This window comes from Phasianus colchicus, chromosome 27 (assembly GCF_987193195.1).
Source record: "Phasianus colchicus chromosome 27, bPhaCol1.hap1.1, whole genome shotgun sequence".
NCBI lineage: Eukaryota > Metazoa > Chordata > Aves > Galliformes > Phasianidae > Phasianus > Phasianus colchicus.
The window spans coordinates 2,687,493-2,707,018 of NC_143462.1; the positions used below are offsets into that span (position 1 = coordinate 2,687,493).

At 39.0% G+C, this 19,526-nt stretch overlaps 1 protein-coding gene across 1 annotated transcript in view; it reads left to right on the plus strand.

The window, feature by feature from the left end:
• The window catches only part of KAT6A (lysine acetyltransferase 6A), a 31,424-nt gene extending 12,219 nt beyond the window's left edge, over positions 1 to 19,205 (plus strand). Inside the window, exons 4-18 of the mRNA XM_031602156.2 lie at positions 1,501 to 1,609; positions 2,084 to 2,199; positions 2,445 to 2,526; positions 3,226 to 3,361; positions 3,985 to 4,298; positions 5,267 to 5,385; positions 5,577 to 5,692; positions 6,920 to 7,061; positions 7,478 to 7,639; positions 7,807 to 7,900; positions 8,620 to 8,851; positions 9,808 to 10,012; positions 10,209 to 10,898; positions 11,407 to 11,725; positions 13,983 to 19,205. Coding sequence (XP_031458016.1) covers positions 1,501 to 1,609; positions 2,084 to 2,199; positions 2,445 to 2,526; positions 3,226 to 3,361; positions 3,985 to 4,298; positions 5,267 to 5,385; positions 5,577 to 5,692; positions 6,920 to 7,061; positions 7,478 to 7,639; positions 7,807 to 7,900; positions 8,620 to 8,851; positions 9,808 to 10,012; positions 10,209 to 10,898; positions 11,407 to 11,725; positions 13,983 to 16,570 — 5,424 coding nt within the window. The 3' untranslated portion in view covers positions 16,571 to 19,205. The remainder of the gene's footprint in view (positions 1 to 1,500; positions 1,610 to 2,083; positions 2,200 to 2,444; positions 2,527 to 3,225; positions 3,362 to 3,984; positions 4,299 to 5,266; positions 5,386 to 5,576; positions 5,693 to 6,919; positions 7,062 to 7,477; positions 7,640 to 7,806; positions 7,901 to 8,619; positions 8,852 to 9,807; positions 10,013 to 10,208; positions 10,899 to 11,406; positions 11,726 to 13,982) is intronic.
• Positions 19,206 to 19,526: the final 321 nt, after the last annotated feature.

Below are 19,526 nucleotides of genomic sequence, written 5' to 3' on the forward strand. Positions count from 1 at the left end.
AGTAGTCATTCACAGAATCACAGAATTGCCAGGGTTGGAAGGGACCTCAAGGATCATGAAGCTCCAACCCCCCTGCCACATGCAGGGCCATCAACCTTCCCACCTAATGCTACACCAGGCTGCCCAGGGCCCCATCTAATCTGGCCTTGAGCACCTCCAGGGATGGGGCATCCTCAACCTCTCTGGGCAGCCTGTTCCAGTACCTGACCACTCTCTCTGTATTCCTTGCTGTGTGGCTTTGATCTGACAGTGAATTTATTCAGGTTGCTTCCACCTAGTGGCTGTTGTAAGGTGCACACCTCAGCCTGTAAGAATGCTGGATCTGTAGCAGTGTAAGGATCCAGCTTGAAACTTCCCATTTCTGTGTAAATGGGGAGCAATATAAAACAAGCTGATTCTCTAGGAAGCCATTCTGGATGTAGCTTTTGCTATAATCTGTAACGTGATACAGCAGTGAAATTTATGTGCCTGGAAACGTGCCATAATCTAACTTTTTTCATGTTTCTGTTGTTTTAAATGTGTTTCTAACAAATGGTTTTATTTTGTGTGCTCACACAAGTCACAATTGGACTTGTATCTTTGCTCTTAAAACTGTAACTCACAGACTTTTCTTGGAAAATGCAGAATTGGATTAGAAAGAAATTCCTAATCCAGCACTAAGTGTTACTGGAGGTAAGGTATACTTTCCCTCTCATTAGCTGATCAAATATCTTTAATTTAAACCAGCCAGTTTACTGTGCTCATTACTTCTTTGAGGAAGCTGTTACATAATGCCAATCCTGTGGCATAAAAACTCTACAAATTAAAAGTATTGCTGAGTAATTAATAGCTAGCTATGGTTTTGCAAGTGTTGTTCCTTATCTTAAATATCTTTTTCTCTAGGGAATGTTTAATTAACCTGAACTTTTCCTGAGTGGACAGACCTTTTTGTGTGCTGCTTCTGAGTGCTAAATAGGACACTTGCATAATTTCTTGTGCGAGAATTTCCTTTTATTTTCACTTTTCATAAACATGTTAATGATATTGCAGTAGTTGTCATTGTTCCATAAGAAATATTTTCTTTCAGTTAATGTATCACAAACACTTCTGACATGATGGCTCTCTGGATACGTGATGGGAATTTCTAAGATTACTCTGTTCTAGGATCATATGTGTGTCACCTCATAGCTCATTCATTCGGTGACAAATTAAGACATCAACATGCTCTAGTTTTCTTTCTCTTACGTATTAATTTGCTGCTCTTATTTTTCCAAGTTTCCTCTAGTCTTGGAATTCCATTCTCTTTTCCCTTTGTGCCTGGGATTATTTCTCCTATCTTCAGTGTTCTCATTTCTCTTTGGGTTACAGTGTTAATGCAGTATTTACTGTGAGGTGAGAAGCAACACAATGTGCAGTACATTCTATTTACATGTGATATAAATGCCTGCATGATTAGGTGTATTATATAATGTGCTGCTTTGATAATACTGAGTGACTTTATTGTCTGTTTTTCCCACACAGCCGGTTGCTGAACCAATTCCAATCTGCAGTTTCTGCCTTGGTACAAAAGAGCAAAATCGGGAGAAGAAACCTGAAGAGCTCATCTCTTGTGCTGACTGTGGCAACAGTGGTAGGTGACCACTTCCAATGCTGCTGGTAATAATACAGTCACCTGAGACAGAAAAATTTAGTGTAGTGACTGATACTGATCCATACGTACTGGGGGTATGCTTGTGTGACATGATATGGTTAGCTGAACTGAATCTTTTGGTTCTAGGAGGAGACACTTAAATTAACCTAACACACAAGCAGTTCATTTACTGCCTGGAAGTTTCTTGAAAAATCTAGTAATGATTACTAGCGTAACTCAATTAAGTTATGAAAAAATACCTTGGTGTGCTTTTGAACATGGCCCTGCCATCTACTTTCTAGGATGCTGTGTATGAGTGGATAAGGATAGAGGCACCTAAAAACAGGAGTACCTGGATAATCACATTTCTTCATGGAAATATGTGACTAACAAAGCTAACTCTCTGTGAGCTATCTGTGATCATTAGCAGCAGTAGGGTGGTTTTACTGGTGTCACATTCTCCATTTCTTGCAGGTCATCCTTCCTGTTTGAAGTTCTCACCAGAGCTGACAGTTCGAGTCAAAGCCTTGCGGTGGCAATGTATTGAGTGCAAAACCTGCAGTTCCTGTCGAGATCAGGGCAAAAATGCTGTGAGTACAGTGGAGTATGGACTGATTTAGTATGACAGCAGCCTTGTGAATGTTCTGTTAAAATATAACATAAAACAATTCTTGAGTTAAATATTTGCAGCTTCTGTTTTATAGTTTTTCTGACACCTGTCAAATACAGTGTCAGTAGTTTGAGAACTATGTGTGTATTCTCGCAGATGGTGACAAATTTTAATGGAGGGATTGATGCACGTTAAAGAGAGATTAAATTTATCTGTCTTCAACAGGATAACATGCTATTTTGTGACTCATGTGACCGTGGCTTTCACATGGAGTGCTGTGATCCCCCTCTTACCAGGATGCCAAAAGGTGAGGAGTTTGTGATGAAAGGTGTGATTTAATGTGTAAGAAAAGATCAGTGGTTAGAAAGTGTTTCCACACACTTTATTTTTTTTTAGTTGCTTTTAACTTGATCTTTACATTATTGCTTTTCAGGTATTTAAAAAAAAGTCTTCAAGAACTGAGGGAATAAAATTGATCCATGCAGATTAAAGTGATCAGCTTTGATTTGAGTGAATAGTTGTGTATGGTTATCTTGTACATTTCTGAAATGATATTTGTTTAGACAATAGACTGTTCAAACTTCCAAACAACCAAACTTCTCATTTCTTCTCATTTCCACCAGAGAACAGGTTACCTGTGGAAGGTTCTTTTTGATAATTGAAAAAAAAAATCCTATAAAAGATGACTGGAATTAGTTTATTTGTGATCAGAATGTGTGATAATTAAATGTTACTTTTTTACATTTTTCTGACAATGCTACCAGTTAAAGAGGTTTCCTAAATGGGTGTGGGAAATATATCATAGTGGGGTATGAGGGAGTGGGAATTAACCAAATATGAATTTAGATTGCTGGTTTATGCATAACTTTTCTTATATGTGTATCTGTGGAGAGGACCTTTGATCCAATCCTTACCCTTTCTTTTGGAAAGCCTGGGGCCTTTTGTTCTACCTTTCTTCAATGTAGATGTTCCTTGCATTCAGTAGTGGAGACTGTGTGTTTTATAGGTATGTGGATATGTCAGATATGTCGGCCACGTAAGAAAGGAAGAAAACTTTTACACAAGAAAGCAGCACAGATAAAACGGCGCTATGCTAATCCAATAGGACGTCCCAAAAACAGGTTAAAGAATCAAAATGCAACGTAAGTTTCTCTATAAAAAGGAATGAAGTGTATGATTCTGTACAGTGAGCGTTTTTGAAGTGTCATGTCTACTTTGTGAGATTTTTTTTTACAATGAAGAGTTTTTCATTTTTCTTTAATACAGAATTTCTGAAGAGTTATGTAAAAGAATGAAGTAATTTCACAGAGTTTATTTGTGCCTTGATTTTTTTTTTTAATTATTATTATTCTTTGTAATAGCTCCCATTTTCTAACGAACTGTTCCTTATAGTCATTAATTTATTTTGCTGTTTGTGTCAGATCTGTTATTCTGAATGGCTACTTCTTCTGATAAAATAGCTTTGCTTTGCATTGTTTCTGATGCTTAGAGAAACATAAATTGGAAAATATCAATTGAAACTTTCTGTGTATTCATTCTGTCTACTGTCTTCTGTAATTTCGTTTATTCAATGAATATCTGTTATTGATATTCAAACTAATTGCTCATACTGTTCAGCATGCAGAACTGAGGTGCTTAGAACTAGTTCACATTTAATTTCTGTGTGATAGATAAATAAATAGGAAAGATACTAATCTACTCTGTTAGCCACCACCACCAAACCACTTTACCAGTTCTTACCATATGTTTCCTTTTGTTTCTTTAGATCAAAAGGAACCTTCAGCAAAGTTCGAACTGGCCCTGGTCGGGGTCGGAAGCGTAAGATAACTCTGTCCAGCCAGTCAGCATCATCAGAAGGAGGATACCTGGAGCAGACAGATATGTTGGACTACTGCAGAGAAGGCAGTGCTACCTTGAAGTTTAACAAGAAAACCAAAGGGCTTATAGATGGCCTTACTAAATTCTTCACTCCCTCCCCTGATGGACGGAAAGCTCGAGGGGAAGTGGTAGACTATTCTCAGCAGTATAGGATCAGGAAAAAGGGTACCAGAAAATCTAGCACTTCAGAGTGGCCCACAGGTAAAGATTTTTCACTCTGCCAATGCAGGTACTTTGTACTTGAGGAAGATGTTCACAAAAGCTAGGATGCTGAAGTGATGAGAGTTGTTGGAGGCTGGAAAGTTACTCAAATGCAGTCATCTTTGGTGCATTGTAGCAGCTGGAAAAGGGAAGAGGAGACCTTTGCCACTTTATGATGACAAGATGTGATTAGGGACTAAATGATTACCATCAGATAAAATACCCTTTTGATAATGAGGAGCTGACTGATAACCCAAATAAAATTGCTAAATAACGTCATGTTTGAAAGAAATAACATAGGGTGTAATCAATGCAATTAAGATCAGCATGGTAGAAGTATGAAATGGGAAACATATAGTGAAAACATGTCTGAAAGACTTTTTTCTGATCAGGTTTGCGTGCAAATGTTTCTTGATTTTTCCTCCCGTAGAGGAGCTTGTTTCATGTAATGTTTGTCTTTCTGCTGGAGAGCATCCCTTCCTTGAACATAGTTCTACTTTGCTTGTTTGGTTTTTTTTATTCTGTTTGCTGGGGTTGTTGGCTTGGGGGTTTGTTTGTTGTTGTTTTTTGATTGTTGTTTTTTTTTTGTGGGAGGGTGTTGCTTGAGTGATAAGCATCCTGATTTTAGTTGTAGCAAATATAGCATTTAAATAATACTGATTCTTGTTTGTGAGAGGAGAAGTGGTAAGCCATTTATCCACAATGGTCTCTTTAGTTCCATGATGACATTTGTAACATGAAATCGTAAGTGATGAGTTTTGGTTAAATGTCTGACATTCCTTCTCACGTGGTCAGAAATCCAGAAATGGTTATTCCTATGTGGTTCCAAGTCTGAGTGGAAAACCTTGTTATGAAACTCAACAAAGTGACTGAATGCAGATAGAGGTTGCTTCATGCTGCACTAAAAAGCATGTGTTCCTTTGTAACTACAGGTGATGGCAATTTTTTCTTTTTTGTTTTATTTACAGACAATCAGGATGGCTGGGATGGAAAGCAGGAAAATGAAGAGCGCTTTTTTGGAAGCCAGGATGTCTTAACTGAAAAAGATATGGAATTGTTTAGAGATATTCAGGAGCAAGCACTGCAGGTAAAGTTACTTTTTCAGGATTTGGTGGAAAGGATCTTACTTGTAAAAGAGGTAAAATTATACTGAGGAATATGGAGTTCAGATGAGACAGTTTGCATTGAAGCTATATAAGTGTTGTAATTTGTTTTAGCTTAGAAATCTTTCACTTGGCAAATCACAAAATTTATTTATTTTTTTTCCTTCTTGCATAGAAAGTAGGGGTGACTGGACCTCCTGATCCACAAGTTCGATGCCCCTCTGTCATCGAATTTGGCAAGTATGAAATTCAGACCTGGTACTCTTCCCCATATCCACAAGAATATTCGAGGTATGACTGAATGTTCTCCTTTGTTCTGCTTCAGTGTTTATGGGAAAGCTGTATTCCAGCAGATGTGGAACTCTTAGTAAGAGTCTGTGTAGGACAGAGGAAAAGTATACATAATACAGATACTTTTCATGTTAGCTGGTAGTTGTCTTAATGGTTTTTTAGACAGAGTCAGAAAGGCTTTAAACTCTCTAACAACCTGTATGTACTATGAGCCATAGGAGTGTACAAATTACATGGATTCTCAAAAGTTTGATTTACTGCCCTGCAGAGAGAGCAACCTCAGCTACATGATAGAGTATCTTGATTTGACTACAGTAGTTCTTTACACGTGACATCATCATGATATAAAATAATAAAATTGTTGAGGTAATAAGATGTTAACTGCTTATTAAATGAGCTCGTTAAGAAGAGCTGTATGCCATTCAGGACTTGAAAGAGAAAAAATAAATTGAAATTTAATATGAATCACTTTTGATGTATTATTTTTATGCTGTTTGGTGTTCAGTACATCTAAACTATAAATGTTTTACGTTTTGGTGTCTCAAAGGTTGTTGCTGTGATGTTTTGATGTTCTTTTGATGAATAACTTCGCAAGCTTGTCTTAACAGTAAATTCTCCCAACATAAAGTTGGGACGTAAAGAATAACTTTCAAGGGCCATAGCTAGAGAGAGAAAATGGAAGAAAACTGTGGTAGAAATGGTAGAATAATGAGAATGTGTGGTCTGTCATCAGGAATTCTTCTAGCTTTCCAAAAGGCATTGGGGGTAACTGAGAAGAGTAGATCTGCCCAAGCTAGTGTTTATAAATGGAATTAAATCACAGTAATATCAGGATACTTGCATTCAAATTATTTGTGCTAATATAATATGAAAAATGACGTTAAAAGAGCTTGATGACATTATAATCCATTTCCCAGGAGTGTATACCACTGCCATACCATTTGCTATAATGTAAAACTAGTTAGGTAGGATATTAAGTACTTATTTTTTTAATATGTATTTACTATAGAATAAGTAAATGCTGTGACTTTAAGCACGGTATGGGTGTTTGTTTTGTGTTTTTTTGTTTCTTTTTTGTACAAGTAGAACACAAAAGTTTGCTCTGTCATAGAACTGTGATTATATATACAGGTTTTGTTTTCATCAAGTTTTTTATCTTCAGGAGTGAGGAATATTGTATGAAAGGCTTTTTCTTCAATCTTTGATTTTCTTTACCTTTGCTTATAGGCTACCCAAGCTGTACCTTTGTGAATTCTGTCTAAAGTATATGAAAAGCAGAACTATTCTCCAACAGCATATGAAAAAATGTGGCTGGTTCCATCCTCCAGCCAATGAAATTTATAGAAAAAACAATATTTCAGTCTTTGAGGTAAGTTAAGAAACTAAGCCTCTCACTGTTATCTCTAAAGCAGTTTTTAGTACCCAGTGGTGTGATAAGTGTTCTGTAGCTCTCAAAATCTTCATTTTGTTAAACACTCACATGCAAAGAGTGAAGAGGTATAAGCCAGCAGCAGTTGCTGACCTTTTTTTAATGGATAAACAGTCTGTAATAAGAGAAGGCGTATTCATTTTAGAGAAAAGAATTTTAAGTTCTCTTTTAAATTAATGAATCTAATACTTGGCCAGGGCCCTTATGCTGTAAAATTTGAAATCTCATAAGATTCTACCTGTGGCATTGAAGTTTTCATTTTGTGTTAGGTGTTTCAAATGTATGGGGGTACCCACATGAAGCATTTCCTTGTATGCCAGCATATGGAGTGACATAACTTTTCCTCATTTTTGTAGGTCGATGGCAATGTCAGCACTATCTACTGCCAGAATTTGTGCTTGTTAGCCAAACTCTTCCTGGACCACAAGACTCTTTATTATGATGTGGAACCATTTCTTTTCTATGTGCTGACACAGAACGATGTCAAGGGTTGTCACCTTGTTGGTTACTTTTCCAAGGCAAGTATTTTAATACTTCAGACTTGGAAGAAGCTTCGTAGCTATCTCAGTTTTCATTAAAAGTAATTATGAAGTTGTGCGGAATAACATCTGGTATTTATGTCTGCTCTTTTATTTTTAAAATGTACTACTATTTTTTTATTTATTTTTTTTTTAAATCTCAACAGGAAAAACACTGCCAACAGAAATACAATGTTTCCTGTATCATGATTCTTCCACAGTACCAGCGTAAGGGCTATGGCAGGTTCCTCATTGATTTCAGTAAGGAATTTTCTTTGTTTTGCTTTTTAACTCTTTTTTCCTTTCACATTTTAAATAGAAGCTTATCTCAGGAAGAGGATATTTATCTGTTTTTAATTGAAAAAAAATCTCAGGAGAGGGATACTGAAGTTCACAGTCATCTGAACTTAACTCACTCTCTTCATTGAAAGGCTTAAATTCTGAAGGAAAAAATGATTTTTTTTCTATCTCGTGTCCTTTGTAAGCAGCTTATTGTGGAAACTGCAGGCACATGTCAGTATAGATAGAGTTTTTGCAGAAGCTTACCTTGTGTATGTAGTTATTTATACAGAAAGCAAACTGTAAAACTGCAGTCTGTCGAAACTTTAGCAGCTTGATTAAATGAATGTAGTCATAGTTAAGTTTTAATTCAGCTTTAAGAGCAATGAAAATGGCTGATTTTGAGCAGTGGATGTTCTCTGAATGTTCTTATATTCTTACGTAAATCCACATGTTCACTGGAAAACTTGCTGCTCTAACTGTACCTCTCATTTTGCTGACATAGACCTCTGTATGGATATGCTAATGGTTGAGTTAATGTCCTGAGGAAAAATCTTCCTTATCTAATTATAGTAGAATAGTTTTAGAATTAAAAAAATCCTTGTGTGTATAATCTGTTGTTCTCCTGAAAATATTGCTGAAACAAAGCAGCTCAGTGAATTGTCTTGAGAAATCAATGCTTTTTTCTTGCTCTTCCTTAGGCTATCTGCTTTCAAAGCGTGAGGGCCAAGCAGGATCACCAGAGAAGCCCCTGTCAGACCTGGGGCGGCTCTCATATATGGCTTATTGGAAAAGCGTAATATTGGAGTGCCTTTATCATCAACATGACAAGCAGTTAAGCATCAAGAAATTGAGTAAGCTGACTGGAATCTGCCCTCAAGATATCACTTCCACTCTGCATCACCTCCGAATGCTTGACTTCCGTAGTGATCAGTGAGTACAATTGTTCTGTTCCATTTCCAGGTAGACTCATATGTATTCGAAGGAAGTTAAATAGTGTCTGGAGGCAAATTACATCTAATAAGCTTAATTTTATTTAAAAGTTTAGTTGTCCAAATATTGTCTGTTGAGATCTATGATGCTTTCTTGTGATGGAAGACTTGTTCAGTGCCAAAGCTGTACCAGATTACTGTCTGTAGAGTTCTGCAGCTGTGAAACTTCCAAGTAATCTGCATCTTTGAAAGAAAGCAAGCTGGTCTCTTGGCCATGTTCTCTTGAAGTCCTTCTAAGAAATCAGTAACCTCTGGAATGGAGCAAAAGAAGATCTCTAGAGGGAAGTATGTTTCATTTTCCTGACACTGATTAGTTGTTTCCCCTTTTTCAATGTTTATCCAAGGTGTCATTAACTTGTTTAGATAATGGGCTAGATCACTGTGTTTGGATATAGAGTAGAGGTAGTTTGCTTGGCCAGTACTGTGTACCAGTCAAATGAAATTCTGGGAATTACTCTTAATTCAGACAGTTGCTGTTTTGGAAGTGGGATAATATTCAGTCTTAGTTTGTGTTAAACTTTAGAGTATTATTATGATACTTTCTACTTTGATACAAAAATAATTAGTGATGTTACTCCCAGACAGCTGAATAAAATCCACACTGGTAGTGGAATGTAACTTTTCAAAGCAGCCTATTTTTTTGTGTGTGTTTCATTTTGCCTTTTAGCGAAGTAGCTTACCCTCTGCCAATTTAACACATGTTAAAAGTGGTGCTCTCCAACTGAATGTTACCCATGTAAGGATAATGACTTCACCATTAACAAGAAGCGGAAAGAATTTAAGAATTTAACTCTCTAAAGTTACTCACATTGAGATTACATTGATTGAAAGTACCTGTGCCACATGACAACATGTATATTGTGTAGCCTGTTGTTAATCAGTATCATTATTGTTTAGATTTGTCATCATTCGTCGAGAGAAGCTTATCCAAGAACATATGGCAAAGCTTAGAAATAATGTGCGACCAATAGATGTGGATGCAGAGTGTCTGCGTTGGACACCTGTTATAGTTTCCAACTCTGTTGTCTCTGAGGATGAGGAAGAGGAGACAGAGGATGGGGAAAATGAAGAGCAACAACATGATAAAGACTCAGAGTCCAGTGTAAGAGTGAATCTGTTACTTCTGTGTAGTAGGGGGAAGGAGTGGCCGTGGGTGCTGTGACAACCTTGTACAGGTCAATTCAATTGTTCTCAGATTCTGTAAGGTTGTCCTTGTTACAGTTCAATGATTTCTTGTTTAAAAGTTTCCACTGCGTCAAATAGAAAGAATGAAATCTGTTTGTTTTTATTTCTATTAGATGGTAAAATCTGTGTCATGGGAGAAGAAAGAACAAGAACCCTATTCACCAACAAAGAATGAAAAAAAGCCAGATGTCATCGCTCCCGTCAATTCCACGCGGCCGAACAAGCACGTTTTTTCACTGGACAGTCTTCCAGCAAACAGTCAAACATCACGAAGAGGTCGATGGAACCGCAAGGGCAAAAAACTTCGAGAACCCTTTTGTGAGAAGGAACCAACGTTGCCCATTGAGGACAAAATAGCCATTCCCAGTGAACGATGCAGCGAATGCGAGGAGAAATCAGTAGCTTCACGAGGCCGGTGCAGTGAATGTGAGGAGAAGTCATCAGCCTTGCAGGAAAGGTGTGAATGTGAAGAGAAGTCTCCAACCCCAAGAGGCCATTATGCTGAAGATGAGGAAAAATCTGTGGTTTCCCAAGTGCAGTATGGCAAAAATGAAAAATCTGCAGTTCCCCATCAGCATTATAGTGAAGGTGTGGAAAGGTGGAGAGGACAGCTGAAAAAGAACACGGAGCCACTGAAGAATAGGTTCCCAGAGGACTGTGAAAGATTACCCCACTGCTACAGCGATAGTGATAGGACACTTCTGAGGTGTTTTAGTGAGAGCAGCGAAGAGGAAGATGATGACCCTGTGAGTCCCCGATCAAGCTCTCCACCTGTTCTTACCAAACCAACATTAAAACGAAAGGTCTGTGCTTTTTTTATTTCTTCTTGTTGTCTCTGATTATATTATGCAGCCTGTTTTGTCAGTATGCTGGTGTTGTTTTGAGGGTCATTGCAATTCACGAGATAGGTATTAAATGTACAGGTAGCATCTGCTCAGTGTTCTAGAACTCCAGAGAGTGCTGTTATCTTACAGTTAGTGGTCTTTTTTGTTGCATCAGAGGTAATTTTTTCCCATTTTTTCCTTGTGATGTTTTCTGGCTTGGTTATTGAAGTTATATTCAGTCAAAATAAAAACAGGTATGCTCCTACTTTTAAAAGAAGCTTTCAAAATACAAATACTATCTAAACAAATAAAATGGCAGCATGAAGTCTTTGAAGTGATTAACCATAGAGAGGTCAATCCTGTCAACACAAATAAAATCCTCATGGGATGCTGCATTAAGAAGTAAAACTCAGCTGTTTGTGTTTTTTGTTTTAAGTGTGTTATTTCTGCAGTCAATAAAACATCTTCTCCCTCCATCTTCTCTCAGAAACCAATTCTTCATCGGAAGAGGAGAGTACGTAAGCGTAAGCACCACAACAGCAGTGTTGTTACTGAAACAATCTCGGAGACCACAGAAGTGCTGGATGAACCATTTGAGGACTCAGATGCTGAACGACCAATGCCCCGATTAGAGCCTACATTTGAAATTGAGGAGGAGGAAGAGGAAGAAGAGGACGAGGAAGATGAGGAGAATGAACTTTTGTCCAGTGGATACTTTCAGCACTTAACCCCACAAGACACCCTCAGGAACAGACCCTCTTCAAAGAGGAAGTCCAAAGATGAGGAGGAGTCTGATGACAATAATGGTATGTTTGGTGGTAAGCTTCAAAAGTCTGGTTAGGCACCACTGAAAAGAGTCTTGTTCCATGTTCTTTATTGCCCCTCTTCAGGTATCTGTGCATATTAAGATCCTCCTGAGCCTTCTGCAGTCCCTATTCTTTCAAACTTTCCTTACAGGAGAGATGCTTCCATCTTAGTCATTTCTGTAGCTGTTTGCTGGGCGCTCTCCAGTATGTCCATATCTTTCATGTATGAGGGAGACTAGAACAGGACACATTTAATATGAAATTACTCTACAGAAAGCCAACCATCATAAAATCATTTACTTTTTTTTCCTCCTTAATGTTGTTAAATCAACGACAGTACAGATAAAAGTACAGGATTTTACTAAAGAACTAGTAAAAGCTAATCTCCTGTAGTAAATAGGAAGCAAAGAAGAAGAGAAATAGATTCTATGTTTTTTTTTAAAGACATGGATCTATTTATTTATTTATTTGGAAATTTTTGAATGTTAATGCTTTAACAAATACCATGAAAGCAGCATTTTCTTCTTCCTACCTCATCTCATCTGGCAAATCCTTTCTTTCTTTTATTCACATTCAAAATATTTTTTAATGGATGACTTCAAGGCATTGTTAAACTTTGAACTCAGTGTTTAAGCTCATTCTTCATATTCAGAATTTTTTCTAGTATGCTTCTGGTGTGAGGTATTGAAGATAAATACCTGTCAGAATTTCTTTTATGTAGTTTTTAGTGGATATCTAACTTGGAATAAATAGCATCTTTGAAACTTAAAAAAAAAAAAAAAAAAATGTGGCTCACCATGGATTAATTTGTTTGTAAACAGACTGAGTAACTTCTGGGGACACCAAACACTGTTCACATCCAGTTCACAGAATTGCAGGGTTAAAGTTGAACAAAGGGCAAGAATAAGTCAGCTGACAAATTATTGGTGCTTAAGATGAATTTTTTTATTACTAGGAACACTTTTAGTGTTACCTTTTGAATTCTTGGAATAACTGTGGATTTACAACAGCTCTCTTTGGAAAATGCCTAGACTGGAATTGAGTTGGGCTGTCGAGTCTGCTTTGTTTACTATTTTATGGGTAAATATTAAAGAAACAGTGTTGCAGCTGACAAGAAAAGAAAGGATTTGGTAAATGAAGTGAAGGACATCACGGTGGCATACATAGTGTATGAGAAAGCATTTGAAGTTCACATCTAGTAATCAAGTGAGCATGGTATCAAAGTGAGCATGGCTCAAAGATTTGGATGATCCTTAAGTATATAAATGGGGAAATCTCAAGTGGAGCAGAGACATCTTGTCATCTTTGGTGAAGCTACTACTGCTGTCTTTACTTTTATTCACACTTGATAAGAGTATCAATAAATTGAAATATTTCAAAGAACAGTCGTGGGTTGATAAAGGCACTGAAACAAATTTTCTATTACGATAGATTCAAAGAATTCAGTCACCTTGGATTATAAGCAGAGGCAAGAGCAACTTACTACTTTTGTTTACCTATGTGAGAACTGTTAATTGGTAAGAATGATTCTCTGTCCAGCAGACAAAATAAAAACTAACACAAAAGCAGATTAAGAAGATTGAGTGTCTGAAAACCAAAAATCAGATGATAAAGTGTGAATATTGACTAGTGTCCGTGCAAGAGTTTTTCAGCAGTTGTATGAAATGCCACTGACTATTGTAATGGACAAGTTCAAAACAGAATTACTAAGGGGGAGGCCTTACAGTATTCGGTAAATTCATTAAGCATCTATTTCTGATAGTATAGGCTGTGGAATTATTATAGTACTTGGAAAGTTACTGAAATGCAAAATAATAGTTCATCAAATAAAAGTCAGATGAGAGAGGAATTTAGATTCCTTTTAAGTGTTTTCCTAGGTTAAAAACAGCCTAGTTCAGTCATCTGTGTATTTCTGTAGGCATTCAGAAATGTAAGCCAGGACAAAGTAAAAATATCTTATTTCTGCAGCAGATGCACAAAATACAGATCCAAATGGAAACATAACTTTTATTGTAGCCTAGTGTTTAATTTGACTTGTTTATTGAAGGCTCAGATCTTTGACCATGCAACATCCTGAAAGCATTGCTCTTTGAAAATGCAGTATGCTTTGCAATTGATGAGCAGACCTTGATCTTTCTTGCTACTCTAAACAATAAAATGCTAAGCTAGATATCTAAGTTCCTAAGCATGGTAGAATGCTTGGGAAAGTTTCCATGAATGCTCGGCGTGAACAGCATTTTTCTGTTTGTGTTTTTAGATACTCCAACTTTGAAACCATTATCTATGCTGAGAAAGTGTGAAGCAAATGATTCTTCACTTGATCCAGATACTTCTACACCCATGAAAAAGAAGAAGGGATGGCCAAAAGGCAAAAGCCGAAAACCAGTCCATTGGAAGAAAAGACCCGGTCGAAAACCAGGATTTAAACTGAACCGGGATAAAGTGCCACCATCAGTTCAGGGAGAGGGAATTGATGCAGTGATAGCTAATTCAAAAACAGGGCGTAAGTCCAAAATTTCAGATAAAGAGGAAAATGTTGAGCAAAAAGAAGAGCTGCCTCTTAATGAGGAAAGGAAAGAGGAAGATGCGAATATGGAAGCAGAAGAGGTTGGAGAAGGAGAAGAGGAAGATGCAGCCAGCAGTGAAGTAAGAGCAGTTTCTCCAGTGGACAGCAGCAGTAGTCCAGTGCCAGAAGTTAAAGAACCTGAAATAGAAGAGGAGGTGGAGGAGAAACCACAAGTATTAGAAGAGCAAAGGCAATCAGAAGAAGAGCAGCAAGAGCTGGATGAACCTGAGCAGGACCACGAGGAAGATGATGAAATTGCAGTAGTGGCAAATCAGAATGAAGACCATGATGCTGATGACGAAGATGATGGTCATCTGGAGTCTGTGAAGAAAAAAGAATTGGAGGAACAGCCTGTAAGAGAAGGGGTGAAGGAGGAACCTGATGTTCAGGAATGTTTTTTAGAAACAAATATACCAAGCAGTAGAGAAGATGCAAAAGGAAAAGATGAAGCAGAGGCAGATTCTGAGGAAGAGCAGGCTTCCAATGAAACATCAGCAGGCTCAGAGCATGTTCCTGGGTCTGAAGATGATCGTGAAGAAGATCCAAGTAATAAAGAAGGTTTAATTGAATTAAAAGAAGAGGAAGAGATTCCTCACAGTGAACTAGATCTTGAAACTGTTCAAGCAGTCCAGTCCTTGACACAGGAGGAAGGCAATGAACATGATGTAGCTTACCAGGACTGTGAAGAGACTCTTGCGGCTTGTCAAACTCTGCAGAGTTACACCCAGACTGAAGAGGATCCTCAGATATCAATGGTTGAAGATTGCCAGGCCTCAGAACACAACAGTCCAATATCCTCTGTTCAGTCCCACCCCAGCCAGTCTGTTCGTTCTGTCAGCAGCCCAAATGTGCCTGCTCTGGAGAGCAGTTACACCCAGATAAGCCCTGAACAAGGATCCCTGTCCGCACCCTCTATGCAGAACATGGAGACCAGCCCCATGATGGATGTGCCTTCAGTATCAGACCACTCTCAGCAGGTGGTGGATAGTGGCTTCAGTGACCTTGGCAGCATTGAGAGCACCACAGAGAATTACGAAAACCCGAGCAGCTATGACTCCACTATGGGAGGCAGCATTTGTGGAAATAACTCTTCTCAGAGCAGCTGTTCCTATGGGGGACTGTCTTCTTCCAGCAGCCTCACGCAGAACAGTTGTGTTGTCACTCAGCAAATGGCAAACATTGGCAGCAGTTGCAGCATGATGCAGCAAAGCACTGTCCAGCCTGCAGCAAACTGTAATATCAAGTCACCTCAGAGCTGTGTCATAGAAAGACCTCCAAGTAACCAGCAGCCAGCAGCGCAGCCACAACAGCAGCAGCCTCAGTCACAGCAGCCACAGCCTCCACCTCCACCCCAGCAGCAACCTTCACTGTCCCAGTGCAGTATGAACAACAGCTTCACCCCAGCACCTATGATCATGGAAATACCTGAGTCGGGAACCACTGGTAACATAAGTATCTATGAGAGGATTCCAGGGGATTTTGGGGCTGGGAGCTATTCACAACCATCGGCCACATTCAGTTTAGCCAAGTTGCAGCAGCTGACGAACACCATTATGGACCCTCATGCCATGCCTTATAGCCATTCTCCTGCTGTGACTTCCTATGCAACCAGTGTTTCTCTGTCCAACACAGGATTGGCTCAGCTAGCTCCCTCTCACCCGTTAGCAGGCACACCACAAGCACAAGCCACCATGACGCCCCCACCAAACCTGGCATCCACTACCATGAACCTCACGTCACCTCTGCTTCAGTGTAATATGTCTGCTACCAATATTGGCATTCCACATACACAGAGGTTGCAGGGGCAAATGCCAGTCAAGGGGCATATTTCCATTCGCTCTAAATCAGCACCCCTGCCCTCTGCAACTGCACACCAGCAGCAACTCTATGGCCGCAGCCCTCCTGCTGTTGCCATGCAGGCTGGCCCTCGTACGTTGGCTGTTCAGCGAGGTATGAACATGGGGGTCAACCTAATGCCAACCACCCCATACAATGTTAATTCCATGAATATGAACACCCTTAATGCCATGAACAGCTACAGAATGACACAACCCATGATGAACAGCAGTTACCATAGTAACCCTGCCTACATGAACCAGACAGCACAGTATCCTATGCAGATGCAGATGGGAATGATGGGGAGCCAGGCCTATACCCAGCAGCCTATGCAGCCAAATCCTCATGGAAATATGATGTACACTGGCCCCTCCCATCACAGCTACATGAATGCTGCTGGGGTGCCCAAGCAGTCTCTCAATGGACCGTACATGAGAAGATGAGCAAGATGAGCTTGCATCCAAAAAACTTAAATATATAAATAAAGGAACCTTTTATACTGACGAACCAGAGAAAACGGACCTTTTTCCAGTTAAAATATTGCTGTAGATTTAGAGGGATTTTCTTTGGTTTATTTTATTTTTTAGAAAGCTTGGTGGTTTTTGTTGTTGTTGTTGGTTTTCTGGGTTTTTTTGTTTGTTTTTGTTTGTGTTTTTTTTTTTTTTCTGGGGATGGGGTGGGGGAGGGAAAGAGGGGTTGTTTTCTTCACAATCCTGAAACATTTTACAGCTGAAATCATTTACAGATGTTTTTTAGAGGGAAAACATGCACAAAATGTTTTCATAATTTAAAAAGAGCCTTACTTTGCTGACCATGTGGACAGAATATGTGTAATGGTGAAATCATCTTTCTAACTTTTTTTTTTTTTCAAATGTATGTCCTCCTCCCTCCCCCTGTGTCCCTCCGTATGCATTTTTTTAGCGCTGCAGTAATGTAAAATGTCTGACATCTCAAAGAGTAACAACCCGTCCCTCCAAACCCCACTTAGAATTTTCTACTTCAAGCAGGAGGCACTTATTGGGAGAAGTGGAAGGGGACACAGAGGATAAATGAAGCTGTTTATTTCTGCAAGTCAGGAAAAACAGTTTAGCTTGGAGCTTTTCCTGACTCTCGCCTTCAGTAAAATTTGGAGACACATGTAAACAAACTATTCACATTGGTGTTTTTGTAGATGAGTTAATTGAAATTGTATGTTTCATTCTGAAAGTATAATGTACTTTTAAAATGATCCCATTTACAACCCAGGCATGCACGTCTGCACGTGCACACGTCACTCTCAACTACTGGAAGCATCTATGAGCTGTTCGTAACCATCGTGCAGTCATGAGGAGGGTAGGATGATTATTGGACAAAAAAACAAAAGGGTTGCAGGCTCTTCTGGTGAACTGCAAGTCAACCACAACTCTGAGATCCCAAACTCTGCTTTAGTGTGTACTTGGAAATGCTGAGGGTCTTGTTCTGAACCTTTGAGCGGTCTGAGCTCAAAAGCATCTGTTTGCAGTGATCTGCCTCTTAGTCTCTATACTTCAATTATCTTGCAAGATAAAATGTATGTTTTAAGTGACTTGGTGAGAGCCTTGTGGTGTCCTTGTCGCTCTTCCATTCCTGGTGTGGCACGGGCAGTTGCTGAATGTGCCACTGTTAGGGGGATTCACTCACGTTGAACATTTCCCTGATTCTTCCACTATTTAAGACCGTTTTGTCAGCCACGCTTCTGATCTAGTGTGGGAAACGAAGGGAGTCAGCCTGTTTTACAGGAGTGAAACAGTCCAAGCACCGCAGTAGGATGCAGGTGGCAGGATTTTGCTGTTTTATTACTGCATAATCCAGTTTGTGTTCTTTTTTGGCTATACTGCTCTGTGATAGAGACAGCACCTGCTGGCACGTCACCCAGTTCAAAAAGGGACACCCCTTAATGTAGAGATCTTTTTTTTTATTATTATTATTGTATATGAAGCAGAAATACACATTAATAAGACTAATTTCTTATTTCTTTAAAAAAAAAAAAAAAAAAAAACCAAAAGAATCTACAAGTTGGGTTTCTTCGTATGCACTAAAATGGACTTTCTTCCAATAACTGCTAACCATAAAAGGCAGAATTCAAAGGACTTCCTTGTTTGTTTGTTTGTTTGTTTTTTTCCTCTTTAGTTTTGAGCATGTACAAGGCTGTGTAGGACTCCATTTCTCTGTATATACTATTCCAGTTCCAAATAACCCAGGTAGGAAGCACACACTGTGCTGCCCTCTCCTTCCTAGATCTTCAGCTGCGTCGCTGCTTCCTGGTTGCTGGGGTTGGGTGGTGGGGTGGAATGGGTCTGAGACAGGAGGAGAAGCTGTTGAGATGAGGGCCATGAATTTAGTTTGTTTGCTGTTACGTTTGGTTTGGTTTTGTATTTTATTTTATTTTATTTTTTAATCAATTGGGCAGCTCCCTTTTCCACAAGCCTTTGTGACTGTAGAACTATTGTAGAAAAAGAAGTTCTTTTCTATATATAAAAAGAAATTATCCAACACAGTAATATTGGTACCTACCATTTTTTCACTTCTGTTTAAAAAGAAAATAAATAAATGTATTTTTAGCAAGATAACTTGGGTAATCTTCTAAAAGAAATTAAAAAAAAAATCTCACTGTTAGTGACTTTGATGCCTTTTAAAATAAGAGCTTTTTCATTTCATTCCATCTTCAAAATTTTTTATCTTTGTTGTAGAATATTAAAAACTATTTTAAGAAAGAAAAAAAAAAAAATTCTCTTTAAAGAGATCTCTAGAGTGTGTGAATAGGAGCTCCAGATGCCTCTAAAAGCCGCATGTACAAATGAAGCTGAGTTTATTCCTGTCTGTTTATATTTGCTTTTCCTGTTTTGTAATCTCTTTGTACTTCGTTCATGGTGACTTGTAAGCTAAGGGGAAGGGGTGCCTAGATGCCTTTGTAATTCTCCATGTCATGCTCCTGGCTGGATGGTCTCCCTTCCTCTACTTGTATGTAATATCACTTTTTTTTCCCCTTTCTAGCAAGTACTTTCAAAAGAACTCTGTACATTTTAACATAAAAAATAAATTATGTTGAGCCATTTTGGATGTCTGTTGTGCACGTGGATTATTATTATTATTATTTTCCTTCCATTTGAGCACCGAGCTCCGTTACTGATCTCTGTCCTGGCGGCGTGGTTCCCTCTGTGTTCCTCTCCGCGAGAGCCGCCCGAAGCTTCAGCGAAGTGCAGCCGCTGCGTTTTGTCAACCGCGTTCGTTCCGCCGCCCGCCGGGAGCTGCGCTGCCCGCCTTCAGCCCCGGCACCGCCGGGCGGCAGCAGAGCGCCGAGCTGCGCGGCTGCAGGGAATCGCAGGATCACCGCGGTTGGAAAAGACCTCCAAGATCATCCGGTCCAACAGTCCGCCTGTC